We start from the raw sequence: 14882 nt of genomic DNA, 5'->3' as shown, positions 1-14882 counted from the left end.
TTGCATAAGCCAACTCAACTCCCCACCATCCGTCACCCATGCTCCTTCAGCTGTGGGACTCCAGCTGTGGCCAAACACATGTGGGGAATCTGGAAAACAGAGGCCACCTGAGGCCCTCCTGCAGGGCAGACTTCTGAGGCAGGGTAGGTGGGCAGCATAGGTTATATCCTAAGTAAAATAGCTAGAGGGTAAAACACTCCAATGCCAATTTATTTTTAAAAAAGGTTCTTGTTATTCTACGGTTTGCCTTTTTTTTTTTTTTTTTTGTATAATTGTACAACCTTTGAAAATTACATAAGTTGTAATGATCTAATACTATTAATAGCCATTCAGAAAAAAAACTTCCCCTCCCTCCCAATCATCCAGGGGAAATTACAAGTTCTGAAAAGAAGCCAATTCAACATGGATTCTACCCTGGTAGAAACAAAAAGCGAAAAGATGAGAAGAAAACACAAATTGACTAAGAGGTGTGTTGCCAGTGTCTCTCAGGAGTGGGGCCCTGACTGTCGCCTGGGGTTGTGAAAGGCAGAGCCTGCAGCATGCAGTGTGGCAGCCGGGAGACCTCTCAGCAGCATCCCCGTCCGTGTCCTGACCTAGGTGTCATGGAAATCCTTCAGCAAGGTTCTCCTCCGCTGCTCCGCTATGTGCATCTGATTCTCCAAGTCCTGTACCAGGGAAGCAAGAGAGGTGTTTGCACGGCCCAGTCCGGGAGCAGGGAGCAGCCAAAGCCACGCCTGCCATGTCAGGGGCTCGGGAGGAGCCCAAAGCATTGCCCTCCCTCATTCTTAGCAGCAGCTTCTAGTCCACATGCCACAGCTGTCACCTGTTACCATGCCAGTCCTCCCTCGCCTGCAATCCAGGGTCCAAGAGAACAGCAGGCACTCACCCCTCTATCATAGCTGTCTGCACGCTCCACCTTCCATGACAGGTTTTCGATCTCAGCCTCCAGCTGAGCCTGCTGGTATTCAAACTGTATGGGCAGAGCAGGAGGGTCAAAAGGAGAAAGGGTTGTAGCCAGGGCAGGGCCTGCAGATGGAGGGGCAATGCAGGACATCAGGCTTGCATGAGTTACAGACAACGCTAATACTGTTCTCAGAAGCACGGGGCAGTGGTACTCCCTGTGCTCAGAGCCAGAATCCAGACCAAAGGCTACCTGAGGAATATGGCCAAAGGGGGAAGAATTAAGCCACTGAAGAGAATGGTCCCAACAGGGAAACAGATGCTGCAAAATCAAGTCAAAATAGACATCTGTAAACACTGTCTTCACTAAACATTTTTTCATGTGTTCAGCCCTTCTGCAAATCAAAAGCCTTAAAAATATTCAAACCATTTGACTTAGTAATTATACTTCTAGGACTCTCACCTAAGGAGATAAAGCTTTATTGTACAAAGATGTTGCTCAATATCTTATTTATAATCATGGAAAATAGAAAACAATAAATGTTCCAAATGATGATACAACCATATAATGTAACATTCACACAACCATTAAAAAATTATATTTACCAGTCTAGTAAATGATGACAGCTGTTTATAAAATGTTACATGTAACATAACCTTGATTATATAAATAGTATTAATTTTAAAAAGGCTGGAAAATGCTAAGAGTGGTCATTTCTGGTGGGATTATGGATGATGCAAATACTTTGTGTTTTCCAACATTTAAACAATAAATGTGATTTAATTTATCATCAGGGGAAACAGCCCATATATAAGATGCAGAATTAAAGATATAAACAGGTCAACTAAAATGTAGGGATATTCGTCCCCGAAGTCCTCCCAAAGCATGGGCACTTGACCTTCTCAGTCCACAGAGCTGACACCACCCTCAGCCAATCACTCTTTAAATACAGTCGTTCAGAGGCTGAGGTCCATCTGCCGTACTACGACACAAAATGCCAGCAGCACCTGAGATCTATTCTGGAGATGCCCAGAGTAGAAACGGACAGTTTTGTTTTGATTTTGCCCTCCCAATGACCAGGGTCTGGTCCCTGCTTTTCTGCAAAGCGCCAGTATAAAGGGCACCCATGGGAGCTAAGAAAGCAGAGTGGAGGGGTTGCTTCGCCTTACCAGTTTCTTCCTGGGTCCAGATTCCATGTAATACGCATACGGGTAGGTGTATTGCAAGGTGTATCGACACTGCCGTAGGACAGAAAAGAGGGAACTGTGTGATTCTAACCTACCCACATCTCAGGTGGTTTTTATAATTCTTACTCCACCATGCAAATTAGCTTAGCTCTACAGGTATGGGCCTGAACAAAATCACCAAGCCAGAGAGGATGAACTAGGGGAAGACACTGGGATAACTGAAAGAAAAATGGTCACAGAACACCCACGGTTCCTTTTTCAAGCTGTGATTTATTACCAGTAGCTGCCTCAATGGCTCTTCCCTCTCGAGTCGGACCCAGAGTCCACACATCTAGCTCAACACTTGTCCAAAGACAATCTCTTATTTTCCTTGAGTGATGCATGGATGGGGACAAAAGAAGAAGAAAAGGGCTCTAGTCTTCCCTGCAGCTCCTTCCCTGAAGGAAGAGGCAGTAGAGCACTCTTCTTGGAAATCCCCCAGACATCCAGCAGAGGGCTGGGTCCTCAGCAGCCCTGGCCAAGGTAAATGTGGACCCATAAGCAGGAGCATGCAGGGCTGCACGGCATGCTGAGCAACCACCGCACCAGGGGCCTCCCACCCTCAGAAGTCTTGGCACAACAGGACAAGGCACTCAGCGGAGGTCGGAAGAGTGCAGTGGTACATACTTTGGCCAAGAGCTTGGCAGCATTCTGTAGGTACTGCCAGTCAATCCACGTCCCCAGGTTGTTCATGACCCTCTCCTGAATCTTCTCATGAATTCGCTGGTATGTCTGTGCCTCCAGCTGCAAGCTTTTGTTGTGGTTTTCCCACTGTAGGGCAAAGGAGGAAGGAGAGAAAGCTGCAGAAGTCCTGGGAAGATGCGGAGGTCCTCACAGGAGATAAGCATAGACAGCTTGGCTGGCAAGGCACAGCCACAGACTCCTCTAAGTTATGGGGCTGGGTGTCCTTGAAAAAGGAGCCTTGGTGGCGCTGTCATTAAGGTGCTCAGCTGTTAACCGAAAGGTCAGCAGTCTGAACCTACCAGCTGCTCTGCGGGAGAAAGATGTGGCAGCCTGCTTCTGTAAAGATTTACAGTCTGCCTTAGAAACCCTACAGGGCGGTTCTACTCTGTCCTATAGGATTGCTATCAGTTGGAACTGACTCGATGGCAGTGGGTTTGGTTTGGTTTTTGGTGTCCTTGAGAGAGTAGGAGGGAGACTTCTTCAGCACACATTCTAACCCTATTCGAAGTAGCTGCCTGTGAGATCACTCTACCCCTCTAGGGCAACAGGTCTGGTCCTGAGGACTAAGCAAAGCTAGGCACCGACCATTTTACTGTGCTTAGAAACCAAATGTGCTATGCTCTGTGGGCTTCTGAAAGGTCTCCCTAGAAGGAACTGCCCTCTAAATCTATTATGATACTGGATGCAACAGACCATCTGGCAGCCCTTCACTGTCCTTGTCTCCATCTTCCAACCAAAGTCAGCACCACATCCTTTCCCACTGGCTATGGTTACCCTGTAGAGTCTGAAAGCCACATCTATGGAGGCAGCACCCAAGGCCACTGCATAAGCTCCACCCACTGACTTCTGTGCACATGGGTGTGCTCTGGCTACCAGCCACTGGGAATCCCACCCCAGCAGGCCAGCTGCAGTAGCCTACCCTTGAGGGGCAGGTGCAGGAGAAGACACCTACCCTCTCAAAGTAGAACAAGTACTTCTTGAGGGCCTCCCTGGCCTGGGCCTGCTGGCTCTGGTTGACAATGTCAGGATTCTCCTTGTACCGACTACACTCATAGTACTCACTGCCATGGGTCTTCCAATCTCCTAGACACATCCAGCAGAAGTCTGCACAGAACAGAGAAAGAGTCATTTACGCTCACAAGACAACCTCACATTCCTCTAGACGCATAGGCAAAGCTGTGGGACAGACAGTGGAGCAACCCAGAGCAGAGATCCTGCTCCAGGGGGGGTCACCTGACCAGAACTTCCCAATGATGCCTCTTTCCAGAGGGAACGTGCATCTCTCATCCCTGTCATGGACCACCATCCCTGTCTGTAGCCTCTCCTTGATGATATGAACAGCCTACAGATGTTCTTGATTCCAGGAGCATGTGCGCTTTTTGCCTTTTTAATTCGACAAAGGCAGATGCTGACTGTACAAAGACCACTACTGTGAGAAGCAGAAGTCTGTCCAACTGAGGCCCGCCTGGACGTCCAGAACCACATCATCTGTACAAACTATCCTCCTGACCACCTCTCACCCTCACAACACCGATCTAAGGAAAATGTTTTGTATATAAAGCTTGGAATAAAGGCTTTTTCCCCTTTTTCTTCTTTTTAAAGAGCACACTTCTATAAAATCTACAGCTACCCAAAAGGTCATACTCAGAATTATGATTATGCTTCCACACTGAGGAAGAAAAGGGGGAAAAATAAAGATTCCCTTTTGGATGCTATACATCCTAACAATAACTGCAATCTAATGGAGAGGGGCCAACCACAGTTCTGTTGGATGTCCAGTACCTGGTCTACATTCTGTCTCTACCAGAGACCCTGACTTTGGAAAGTACTGTTTCCTAGGATTCACTCGCATAACTTGGCTCACTGACTTCCCAAAAAGGGCTCTTGTAAAGTTTTAGGGAAGCTAAAGCCAGACCCAGAGACCCAGAGGCTGTTCAACTTGTCTTTTCCCGGGAGCCTTCATCTAACAGTGGCAATAAGCTAGGTGCTCTTTTAAAGGAACGTGCTGCTACTCTTTTAAAGAAATAATACATTGCTTAGGGTTGCCTGTATAGGTGGTATTAAGGACACAGCAAAGCTAGGGACAAGAGGACTATGACTGGGGAGTGGCACACAGGGGGATTCTTAAGTATGAGGAATGTGGTAGGTACAGGGGTGTTCACTTTGCCGTTCCTCTTTAAATTGTACGTGTCTTATTCACTGTTCTAAGTATATTTCCCTCCAAACACACGTACACACAGAGGGAGTGAGACCTCGTCAAGGAAATATGCCACTACCCTGGGCCTGTGGGCCTGTCTTCATTCTATCCTTCAGAGTCACTGCTCCTGTCTAAGACCTTGCCATGTCTACCCTGATTACAGGGCTTTTGGGAAAATGCAGGAATAACATTAGCATGGGCCCTTACAAGGAGAAATTCTCAAGGCCTCCTGGTCAGCAGCTAAGCAGTTGTGTAGGAGACCTATTAGGACTTTGGACACATTTTCTACTTGGAAGAATTTTGTTTCTTCACTTGGTCTGGCAAAACCAACAGGTTCTGTCTGTGTGATCTGTTCCTGACAGATGGATACCTGAAAGGACAAATCAAAACTCTTTCTGCAAACTTTACAAACCCTCCAAGGAAAACTACTATTTTACTACCTCTGGTAAAACCATGGAGGAGCTCTGGTGGAGCACTGGTTAAACACTCAGCTGCTCACCAAAAGGTTGGCAGTTTGAACCCACCAACCACTCCGCGGGAGAAAGATGTGGCAGTCTGCTTCCATAAAGATTTACAGCCCTGGAAACCCTATGGGGCAGTTCTACTCTGTCCTACAGGGTTGCTATGAGTTGGAACTGACTCGATGGCAATGGGTTGGATAAAACCATGTATAACCTGCTCTGAAAGTATCTGTAAGGTTGTAAGATAAGCCCATGCTACTTACCTGCCTTGGCAAAAAGAACACACTAAAATTGTAAGAGTCTAAAGTAATCTCAAACTTGACTTCTGACTATAGGTGTCAGCAAGATGGCAGTGGGATTGTAAGAATGCATAATCAATGAATAAAAAATAAGAGCTGCTTTATGACAGTTTTTATGACTATAAGTGACTGGGGCTCTCCTGTGTTTTGTTATTTCACTACAGAAGTACTCACTAAACAAGCAATGGAGACCCAAGCACAAGAAACACAGACCACGCCACTGGGCCTTGAGCGCCAAGCCTAGGACTCACCGTGTTTACACTTGGAGCATTGCTGTCAGAGGGAAACAGAAGAAAACACGTTAAGGGCATGCTGACCAAAGGCTCCATACCACATATGCAAAGTGTACACGTGTCTGTGCTCACCATGTGATTGCAGCCTCCATTCTTCTCAATGCAGATGTTGCACTTGGGACACTGAGGAGACAGAAGGGTGCCGTTAGGCTCACACACGATCAGGCTGGTTCTAAGACAAATTACACAAAGCTCCTGGCACCCGCGCCCAGTAGCTCATCGTGCGAGCACTTCTGGGGAGGAGCATCTCACTCAAATGTGGCAGGTCGCTGAGGCTGGAACAGCAATTCAAGGAAATGAGGTCAGCATGTTTGGCTTTGAAACACTCCAACCACCAGCTAAGCCCTGCTAAGTCTTCCACCATCTGCCCCTGCCCCGAAACTGCTCAGATTAAGCACAGGCTGAGTCAGCAAAAAGCCTGCCTCCTTGGGAAGACTGCCAAAGAAAGCATAAGAGCTGCCACACTAGACTCTCTTGGTCAGCTTGCCTGGACTTCTGCTTCCAGAAGAGGGCAAGGAAACAATCTCTAAAGCTCACTCTCTCTCATTTCAGAGATGCCAGCAATCTCATACAGTGATGCAGAGACCAGTCTGATGCTGGGCTCTCCCACTGCCATAACTATGTTTAATGACTATCTACCATCACAATACCCACACAACATCGCCTTGGATCAAGGAACTCACTTCACAGCAAATGAAGTGCAACCAATGGGCCCATGCTCACGGAATTCACTCATCTTAGCATGTTCCCCATCATCCCGAAGCAGCTGGCTTGACAGAACAATGGAATGGCCTTCTAAAGACACAATTATGGCACCAGATAGGTAGTAATACCTTGCAGGGTTGGGGCAATGTTCTCCAGGAGGCTGTATATGCTCTAAACCAGTGTCCAATATACGGTACTGTTTCTCTCATAGCCAGGATTCATGGCTCCAGGACTCAAGGGGTGGAAACAGGAGTGGCACCACTACTGCCCCTAGTGACCCACTCACAAACCTTTTGCTTCCTATCCCTGCGACCCTATACTCTGCAGGTCTAGAGATCTTAGTTCCAAAGGGAAGAATGTTCTCACCAGGAGACCCAACACTGATTCCACTGAACTGGAAGTTAAGAATGTTATCTGGCCACTTTGGGCTCTTCATGTCTCTGGGTCAACAGACAAAGAAGGGAGTTACCATATTGGCTGGTGTGATTGATTACCAAGGGGAAACTGGATTGATATTACATAATAGAGGTAAAGAAGATTATGCCTGGAATGCAGGAGATCCCTTAGGCCACCTCTTAGTACTACCAACCCGTGATTAAAGTCAATGGAAAACTATAGCAACCCAATTCCGACATGACTATTAATGGCCCAGACTCTTCAGGAACCAGGCAAAGAACCATGACCAGCTGAAGTGCTTACTGAGGGCAAAGGGAATATGAAATGGGTGGTGGAAGAAGGTAGTTCTAAATAGCAGCTATGACCACATGACCATTGCAGAAACGAGGACTATAATCGTTTTGAGTTATTTTTTCCTTGTTTTGTTATGTGTGTGTGTATATCAAATATCTTTGTTTTCTTCCCTCCCTTATTCCATTACTTATTATAAAATATAAGATTTAAACTGGACTAGTCCATTTTCAGTTGTATGCATGTTAGTATATCATGTTAGGTGCAAGTATGACTTTATAATTGTCTTTATTTAGAGATTATGATGGTTTAAGATGTGTACACGTGCCAAGCTGACAAGGGGTGGACTGTGATGGTTAAGGTTATGTGTCAACTTGGCTAAGCCACAATTCTCAGGTGAGCAGATATTATGTAATCATCCTCCATTTTGTGATCTGATGTGAGCAGCCAATCAGTTGAAAGGGGGAGTTTCCTTGGGGTGTGGCCTCCATTGAATATATATGGCAAAGTTCACCCTCTCTCAATCCTGCATCTGACTTGTCATCCTCTGACCTCAGGTTCTTAGGACGTAAGGCAGCAGTCTGCCATATGACCTGCAGACTTTGGGATTCACAAGCTCCCAAAACGCCAGGAGCCAGCAACCTTCTGCCTGACATGCTGATTTTGGGTGCGCGAGCCCTGCAACCACGAGTTAGGAGAAGCCTCCAGCCTGACATCCGACCCACGGATTTGGGACTTGCCAGCCTCCACAACTGTGTGAGCCATTTCCTTGAAATAAATCTCTCTCTATATATATTTCCATGTCACTGGTTTTTGCTCCTCTAGAGAACCCAGCCTAAGACAATGACATCACGGTCACAGCTGTGCTTGTGACTGCATCGACTCTGCCAAGTGACTGGCACAGTTTACAGCCTAGGGTGTCGGGTCACCCTGGGCTCAAGGGACCACAGGCCATGCTTCTCATGGGAAGCTTCAGAATGACAACTCGGTAGAGTGGGCTTACATTACAGCTTTGCTATTTACCAGCTGTGGCTATTAACCTCCTTCTTCCCAAAGTCTAGTTCAAACACCTGCTGAGAATTTTCATTTCCACTCCAGATATACTGAATTAGAATCTACATTTTAACAAGATCTCCAGGTCATTCTAATGTATAATAAAATTTGAGAACCACTGCTCTACTAAAATGGTTCTCAAACGGGTTTCTAACCAGCAACATTAGCATCACCTGGTAACTTGTTAGAAATGCAAATTTACAGTACGGGTTCAAACCGGAATGAACTGCTGGTAGGCATTCAATAAAGACTTGTTTTTCTTCTGATTAATTCTCCTTTGGGCCAAACTTTTCCAGGCATTTCAACATTTTATTAAAATACATGCACCCAAATCATCCTACAATAAACTGCTGCAAATTCTGCCAAGCGTGGGGGAGGGTCTGCAGCCTCTAGCAAGGGCGCTGGGTGTTCTGCTCTGCAAGGCCTTGGACAGCACTAATGAGGGCAGATCCATGACAGGTAAGATACGGTCCTTACGTCTTTAGTGTGAGCACTAATGTAGTTGGCCGTTTCAGAGTCGTCTGCACACTTCGTGAGCCATTTCCGGATTGTGGCGCAGTCTGTGGGAGCGTGATACATCTGACGACACTTGAAACTTAAAATCAGAAAAGAAAAACATTTAAAGACTGGTCAAGTCAGGGTCTCATGTTTTCAAATTTCCTTTTATCCAAGCCAGCTGATCCTGAACTAGAGCTTTTCAAGGAGGCAGAGCCACCTCTAAAGGTCTTTGGGGCTTTTACTTGCCTAGAATTATACTGAAATACTGTGTGAACTTCTCTTCAATCTGAGCCCTTTTAATACAAGCTTGCAATACTCTCAAATGGAATGTTCCTGTTTTAAATATCTTGTGTGGTGTCAGCCTTTCCTGAAAGGATGTCAAACACAGAGCTTAACCTCTCTAAGGGCATGGTGGGGTTCTCTGTGAAGGATGCCTCAGCTCAGACCCAAGCCAGGCCTGAGATTCACTTCTCACCTCCCAGCCACACGTGCACATGAAGACGCACAAACATCAGAACCTGTGCACTGTGGGGGACATGATACATCTGACGACACTTGAAACTTAAAATCAGAGCATCCAAATGCTCATTGGGTCAGTCTCTCATGTTTTCAAATTCCTTTTTGTCCAAGCCAACATATCTCTGTGGATATTAAGGGCCCTCAGACAAGACAGCCAAACACATGCCCCAGGGAGAAAAATCAGTAATGTGAGGCATGAAGGATGGAGAATTATATTAGTGGCAATTATATTAACCTTTGGTGGGCCACAGACTCCCTCAACATCTTGAAAGGCAGGTACATGTGCACACTCATTTTCCATGTAGTTTTCCTGAAGCCCCACTATGAATCCTCCAGGGAGGCGTGATTAAGGCAAAAGATCAGACCTATATTATGACTCCGCCATTTACTAGCTGGGTTACCTTGTGTCTTGATTTTCTCACCTATAAAATAAGGGTGACAACAGTTCAATCACACACAGTTTGATAATGCAGGTAAAGTGATCAGGATTGTGCCTGTCATCTGGTAAGCCGTCAGTAAACTTCAGCTATTCTCATCACACTTATTGAATGGACAAGTGAACCCCTAGTTAAATGAAACATTCAGCCTGTCCCTTCTGTAGAAAGAGTACCCCAACCCCTGAATACTGAAAACAGAAAGAACAAATTAAACCTGTCTAATTTCAGTCAACAAGCATTCACGCAGCTCCCAGCCTCTCCTCATATATCCCTATGGGTGACAACTCCAAGAAGCAAAGTATCATCTGCAGGTAACGTGCCACCACTTCCTAGTTATGCATTACACCTCAGTGATGTCAGAAAGCATTCACACTCCTGGTATGGAGTCATCCCTGCCACTCTCTCCACTCACAGCTCAGCAACTCCTCCTCCTACGTGAAAACTAGACCTGACCTCCTCTGGAAAGTCCTTGTTGACAACTCCGTCCACAACCCCTACACCAGGCAGGCACTCCTTCCTCTATTCTTCTTTATTCTGCATACAGCCCTTCCCACCTCACTCTGCATGGTGGTGAGTGATTCTCTGGTCTACACCAACCATTTCCCATCACCAAATCCGAGAGTGCAGCAACAATTTTTTTTCTGAGAGGACTAACTTATTGGTGAAAATGTCAAATACCTAATAATACTAAAATTCTGCAAGTGACACCATAATAGGCAAACCCAGTAATAGCAAACAGCTCTGCTTCTAAAATTTTCTACTCCAACTTGATCCAGAAAGAATTTACAGTAACCATGAAGCTCTAATCTGCTGTGACTGCCTGTTCAGGCTCAGGTCACCAGACAACAATCTGCCTCCCCACTTCATGCCCTACCACCGGGCGACATACAGAGCTTGATAGGAACATAGAAGCACAAAGAAAGAACTCAAGGCCTCATTAACACGGCATCATGCCTGCCTTTCAACACATTTTTATTTGGAAAAAAATGACTTCCCCATCCACTTAACAGTTTTTGCACAACAATCATAATGCACACAATTTTATACTCCTTATACCAAGAAAGGAGTCCACGGTGGCACAAATGGTTAAGTGCTCGACCACTAGCTGAGAGGTGGGCAGTTCAAACCCACCCAGAGGAACCTTGTAAGACAGGCCTGGTGATGTGCTTCTTAAAGTGCTACTCTGCATACATGGGGTTGCCATGAGTCAGAATCAACTCAATGGCAACTAACAACATACACAAGACAGCTTTTTTGTGTATTGCTATGTAGTTTTCCTTTTTTAAATTCTGATGGCTATAAGGTGTTTTAGGTAATTGATAAATTAACTTACTGACATGATTATGCGGTTTCTAATTTTCTGATATTGGAAAAAATGCTGAAATAGGAAACAAGTGCCTACAGATTTTGAATGCTGCTTTCTCAGCATGCAGTAAGTCTGCATCCCTTTATAAAGTATACTAATCAAGGAGCGTGGTGCTTGTGGGCCACTCTACTTTACCATTCTTCATTAATTTTTCAACTATGATGTACCTATCTTGGAAATCAGATTTAAACTTTGCACTATGTAAAATCCATTTCTGAATTACAGCTTTAAAAAATTTAGCCAACAAAGGCCAAGATAGGTAAAGATGAAAACTTTAAAGGCTGTATCTTTTCAAACAGTAATATGTGAATTATCTGTTCAGACAGATACATACGCACAGAGACCCACACAATTTCTAAGTCACGAGTCTTACTAGCATAAATCACAACCCATTCTCCAAGATCTGTGCCACTTCCTTGTCTCCAGACTGAGTATTCATCGAACACCTTGTGGAACATAAGATGTTACGCACAAACCTCCCTCTTGCAGCAGAGCTGCTCTTCTGGCTCAGAGACCCCACCTCTTGAAGATCTGCCCTCATACAGAGCAAAGCAGTGGAGCTGTGGAGGATGAGAGGGTATGAGCCCAGGGCCGCTCAGCACTCACACTCACTCTTACCAGAAGACCTCGTTGCATCGATTGCACTGCACACGGCGAGCTCTGGGCTCCTGTACCCGGATAACCATGGGGCAGTCTGCACCAGGGCAGAGCTGGAGCTGGTAATGACTCTGTGAACACACCAAGGGGAAACAATGAAGACATCCCCTGTTCACTGTCTCCAAATTAGACCCCGAGTGCTCAAAGACCTACTGTTCTTCCAGTTAATGACAGATGCCTGTCCAATCTACAGAAAAGGATCGGAGGTCACACAATGAAGCAGCAGCAGACCTGGATTCACACTTCCTGACCCTGGGGGCCTGTGCTTTTCACTACCACTCTAATGGTTTTCAAACTTTTTTAAAAGCCATGGAGCTCTTTCTTCAAATGACTGCACCTAATGGCAGCCCAACCTATAAAATAAGTTACTGTGGAAAGCCTCTGATAGAAGGTAGGCCCAGGAGGACAGAGGGCAGAACATGGGGCTGGTCATACCTCCACATAGTCCCTGAAGAGGTAGCGTCTGTATTTGTCTCTCAATTCTTCATTGGGCAGCAACGGAAACACAAAGTCCTCTGGTGTTCGGAGCAGGCAATCCTGAGCCATACAAGAGACCCCTATTGAACAAAGACAACTTGATGAACAAGCGTACTGCAGGAGATACAACACTACACTTAAAGAGTCAATTCTTAAGGACCAACCAACAAGTAAAATTCAGATTCCATACAAGAACCCTTTAAGCAATCGAATTTACTCAAAGAAGAAAGGAGGAAAATTAACATATTTGCAAAGTGATGCAACTAAAATATTATCTCAAATTACACATGTATCACCAATAGCACCACTAAAAAACAAAAATCATTAAAAAAATCCTATAGGGTTCTTGGCCAGCAACTGAGTTTTATGACGTTTAGTATTATGTGCAAAGTGATCATCACCAATACATGTAAGATTCTGCAGATACCAATTAATGTGATGCTCATTTGGTTTCAATGCCATCAAGTCATAGTATAATAAATGCTCCTGTAGCTATCATCAAATTTGATTTGTGCTGTTACCTAAATAGCAGCAAGCTCTGGGTGTTTCTGAGCCATGGCTGCCACTTGGAGCATCAACAAAGGGTAGATAGCTTAAAGGACAGTTTTCCCAAAAGTCAAGAGAACGTAGCCTTGCACTCACACCAATGTATGTGCCCAACAATATCCTTAACTTTCTCTTTTTGCTGAAGACTGGGGAAAACTGCCAATGTTCAAAACTGGTGTATGTGGGAACCATTACCAGAGTCAGAAGAAAACACGCAGTTTACCCGAGTACCTGAAAAGGCAGAGTCGAAGATAAAACACTTCAGCCCAGTCTTTTACAAAGTCTGTGGCAGACTCACCCACACCCACGCCGTCCTTGACAAGTACTGAGCAGTGCTGCTCCCAGCAGCTGCGGCAAAACTGGTGCTGACAAGCCAGAGAGAGCAGGTTTTCCTTCCGCACAAACTGCATACACACTGCGCAGTGGTGAGGGGGATGGGCTGCTGGGACCTGAGGAAAGGCATAGCCACATGAGCCAAAGAGGAGCCTCCAGGTCCCAGGAGGCCACAGAGGTGCCTCGTGCAGCTGGGTGCATGGGAGGCGATCCTGACCCTGCAACAAATGCCAGAGCTCAACTGTACTCTGCAAGTTCCCAGGATGCTGAGCAGAGAGCGTACACCAGGAAGGCTTCCTGACGGAGGCAACACCTGAGCCAAGCTTGCAGAATCACTAGGATTCAGAGAGGCAGAAAGAAGGCAGAAAAACTGAAATGAGCTTACAGTGGTTTTTAATGTCAGCCTGAAAAGCTCAGAATTTCAGAATTATCAGAGTCCTTAGAGGTCATTCAAGGAGCCCTGTTGGTGCAGTGGTTAAGACCTCGGCTACTAACTGAAAGGTTGGCAATTCGATCCCACCAGCGGCTGTGTGGGAGAAAGATGTGGCAGTCTGCTTCTGTGGAGATTTCAGTCTTGGAAACCCTGGAGCAGTTCTATTCTGTCCTATAGGGTCGTGATGAGTTGGAATCAACTTGATGACAATGGTTTTTTTTTTGTTTGTTTTTTTTTTTTTTAAAAAAAAGAGGTCATTCAGTTCAACTTCTTTTAGAGGCTATCTAGGCATCTTTTGTAAACTGTCCCGATTTGGCACAGCACAAAGTTGCACCTCAACAAGTACTACAAACCCAGTTCACAAAGGTTCTTAGAGACCACGTCTGTAAAGCTTCTAACAGCCCACATTGCAGTTTTACTTGTCAAGGACAGTGGTTCTGTATCAATATGCTCAAACCACAAAATAGCTTTAATCAAGTTACAACCTGACACAAGGAAGAGATGTCACAGATAATTCAGAGTTCCTAGATGGACAGGAAATTGCTAGCATTGTAAACACGGTTCCTAACCTTAAAGCATTTACAGTGTGATAGAGGAGCTAAAAAGATACGAGTGAATCACTATAACATACTTTTAAAGATTTAAAGACAAAACCAGAGGAGTCTGGAGGGGAGTGATCACAGGAGACAGGCTTTGTGAAGGAGGTGGCTTTGGATCTGAGTCTTTAAAGGTGAGTTCTATTCCCACAAGCAAAGATGGGAATAAGGTCTCGACATTCCAGGCTAGGTAAGGCACAAGCAGAGTAAAAAAGTGAGCCTGGGAACACCAAGGCTCCCAGCAGAAATGGAGTGTAGGCTATATGTAAGTGCAGAGGAAGGTCAGGATGGCAAGGGCCCGAGGACAGGTAATGGTGGACTCCCATATCTAAGGAAACTTTTCAAACTTGATCAGAAGTGTAAGATTTAGGCCTATATTAGGACAAACAGCAAGAGGCAGGTACAGCGGGAGAAGCCTCCCTCCAATAGGAGACACTCACATGTTTTGATGGATTGGGCTGAACTCGAGCCTCAACGAGCAGCTGAGCAGAATTGGACTTGTATCTAATAAAAA

General features: G+C 45.5%; 1 protein-coding gene across 6 annotated transcripts in view; it reads right to left on the bottom strand.

The window, feature by feature from the left end:
- Nucleotides 1-248: 248 nt before the first annotated feature.
- ARIH2 (ariadne RBR E3 ubiquitin protein ligase 2) overlaps nt 249-14882 on the bottom strand; it is a 49962-nt gene continuing 35328 nt past the window's right edge. For 5 of the 6 annotated variants that reach the window (XM_023726726.1, XM_004368506.2, XM_004368507.2 and 2 more), the window contains 12 exons: nt 14809-14872; nt 13305-13455; nt 12419-12540; nt 11945-12054; nt 8984-9101; nt 6134-6184; nt 6020-6041; nt 3764-3915; nt 2755-2898; nt 2071-2139; nt 887-970; nt 249-665 (listed from right to left, as the gene is read on the bottom strand). In XM_023726726.1, the coding sequence (XP_023582494.1) occupies nt 594-665; nt 887-970; nt 2071-2139; nt 2755-2898; nt 3764-3915; nt 6020-6041; nt 6134-6184; nt 8984-9101; nt 11945-12054; nt 12419-12540; nt 13305-13455; nt 14809-14872 (1159 nt within the window). In that variant the 3' untranslated portion in view covers nt 249-593. The remainder of the gene's footprint in view (nt 666-886; nt 971-2070; nt 2140-2754; nt 2899-3763; nt 3916-6019; nt 6042-6133; nt 6185-8983; nt 9102-11944; nt 12055-12418; nt 12541-13304; nt 13456-14808; nt 14873-14882) is intronic. The other variant, XM_023726744.1, reaches the window with a different exon arrangement.

Source organism: Trichechus manatus, unplaced genomic scaffold (genome assembly GCF_000243295.1).
Source record: "Trichechus manatus latirostris isolate Lorelei unplaced genomic scaffold, TriManLat1.0 scaffold00001, whole genome shotgun sequence".
Lineage (NCBI taxonomy): Eukaryota > Metazoa > Chordata > Mammalia > Sirenia > Trichechidae > Trichechus > Trichechus manatus.
This window is presented reverse-complemented; position numbering and strand designations above follow the sequence as displayed.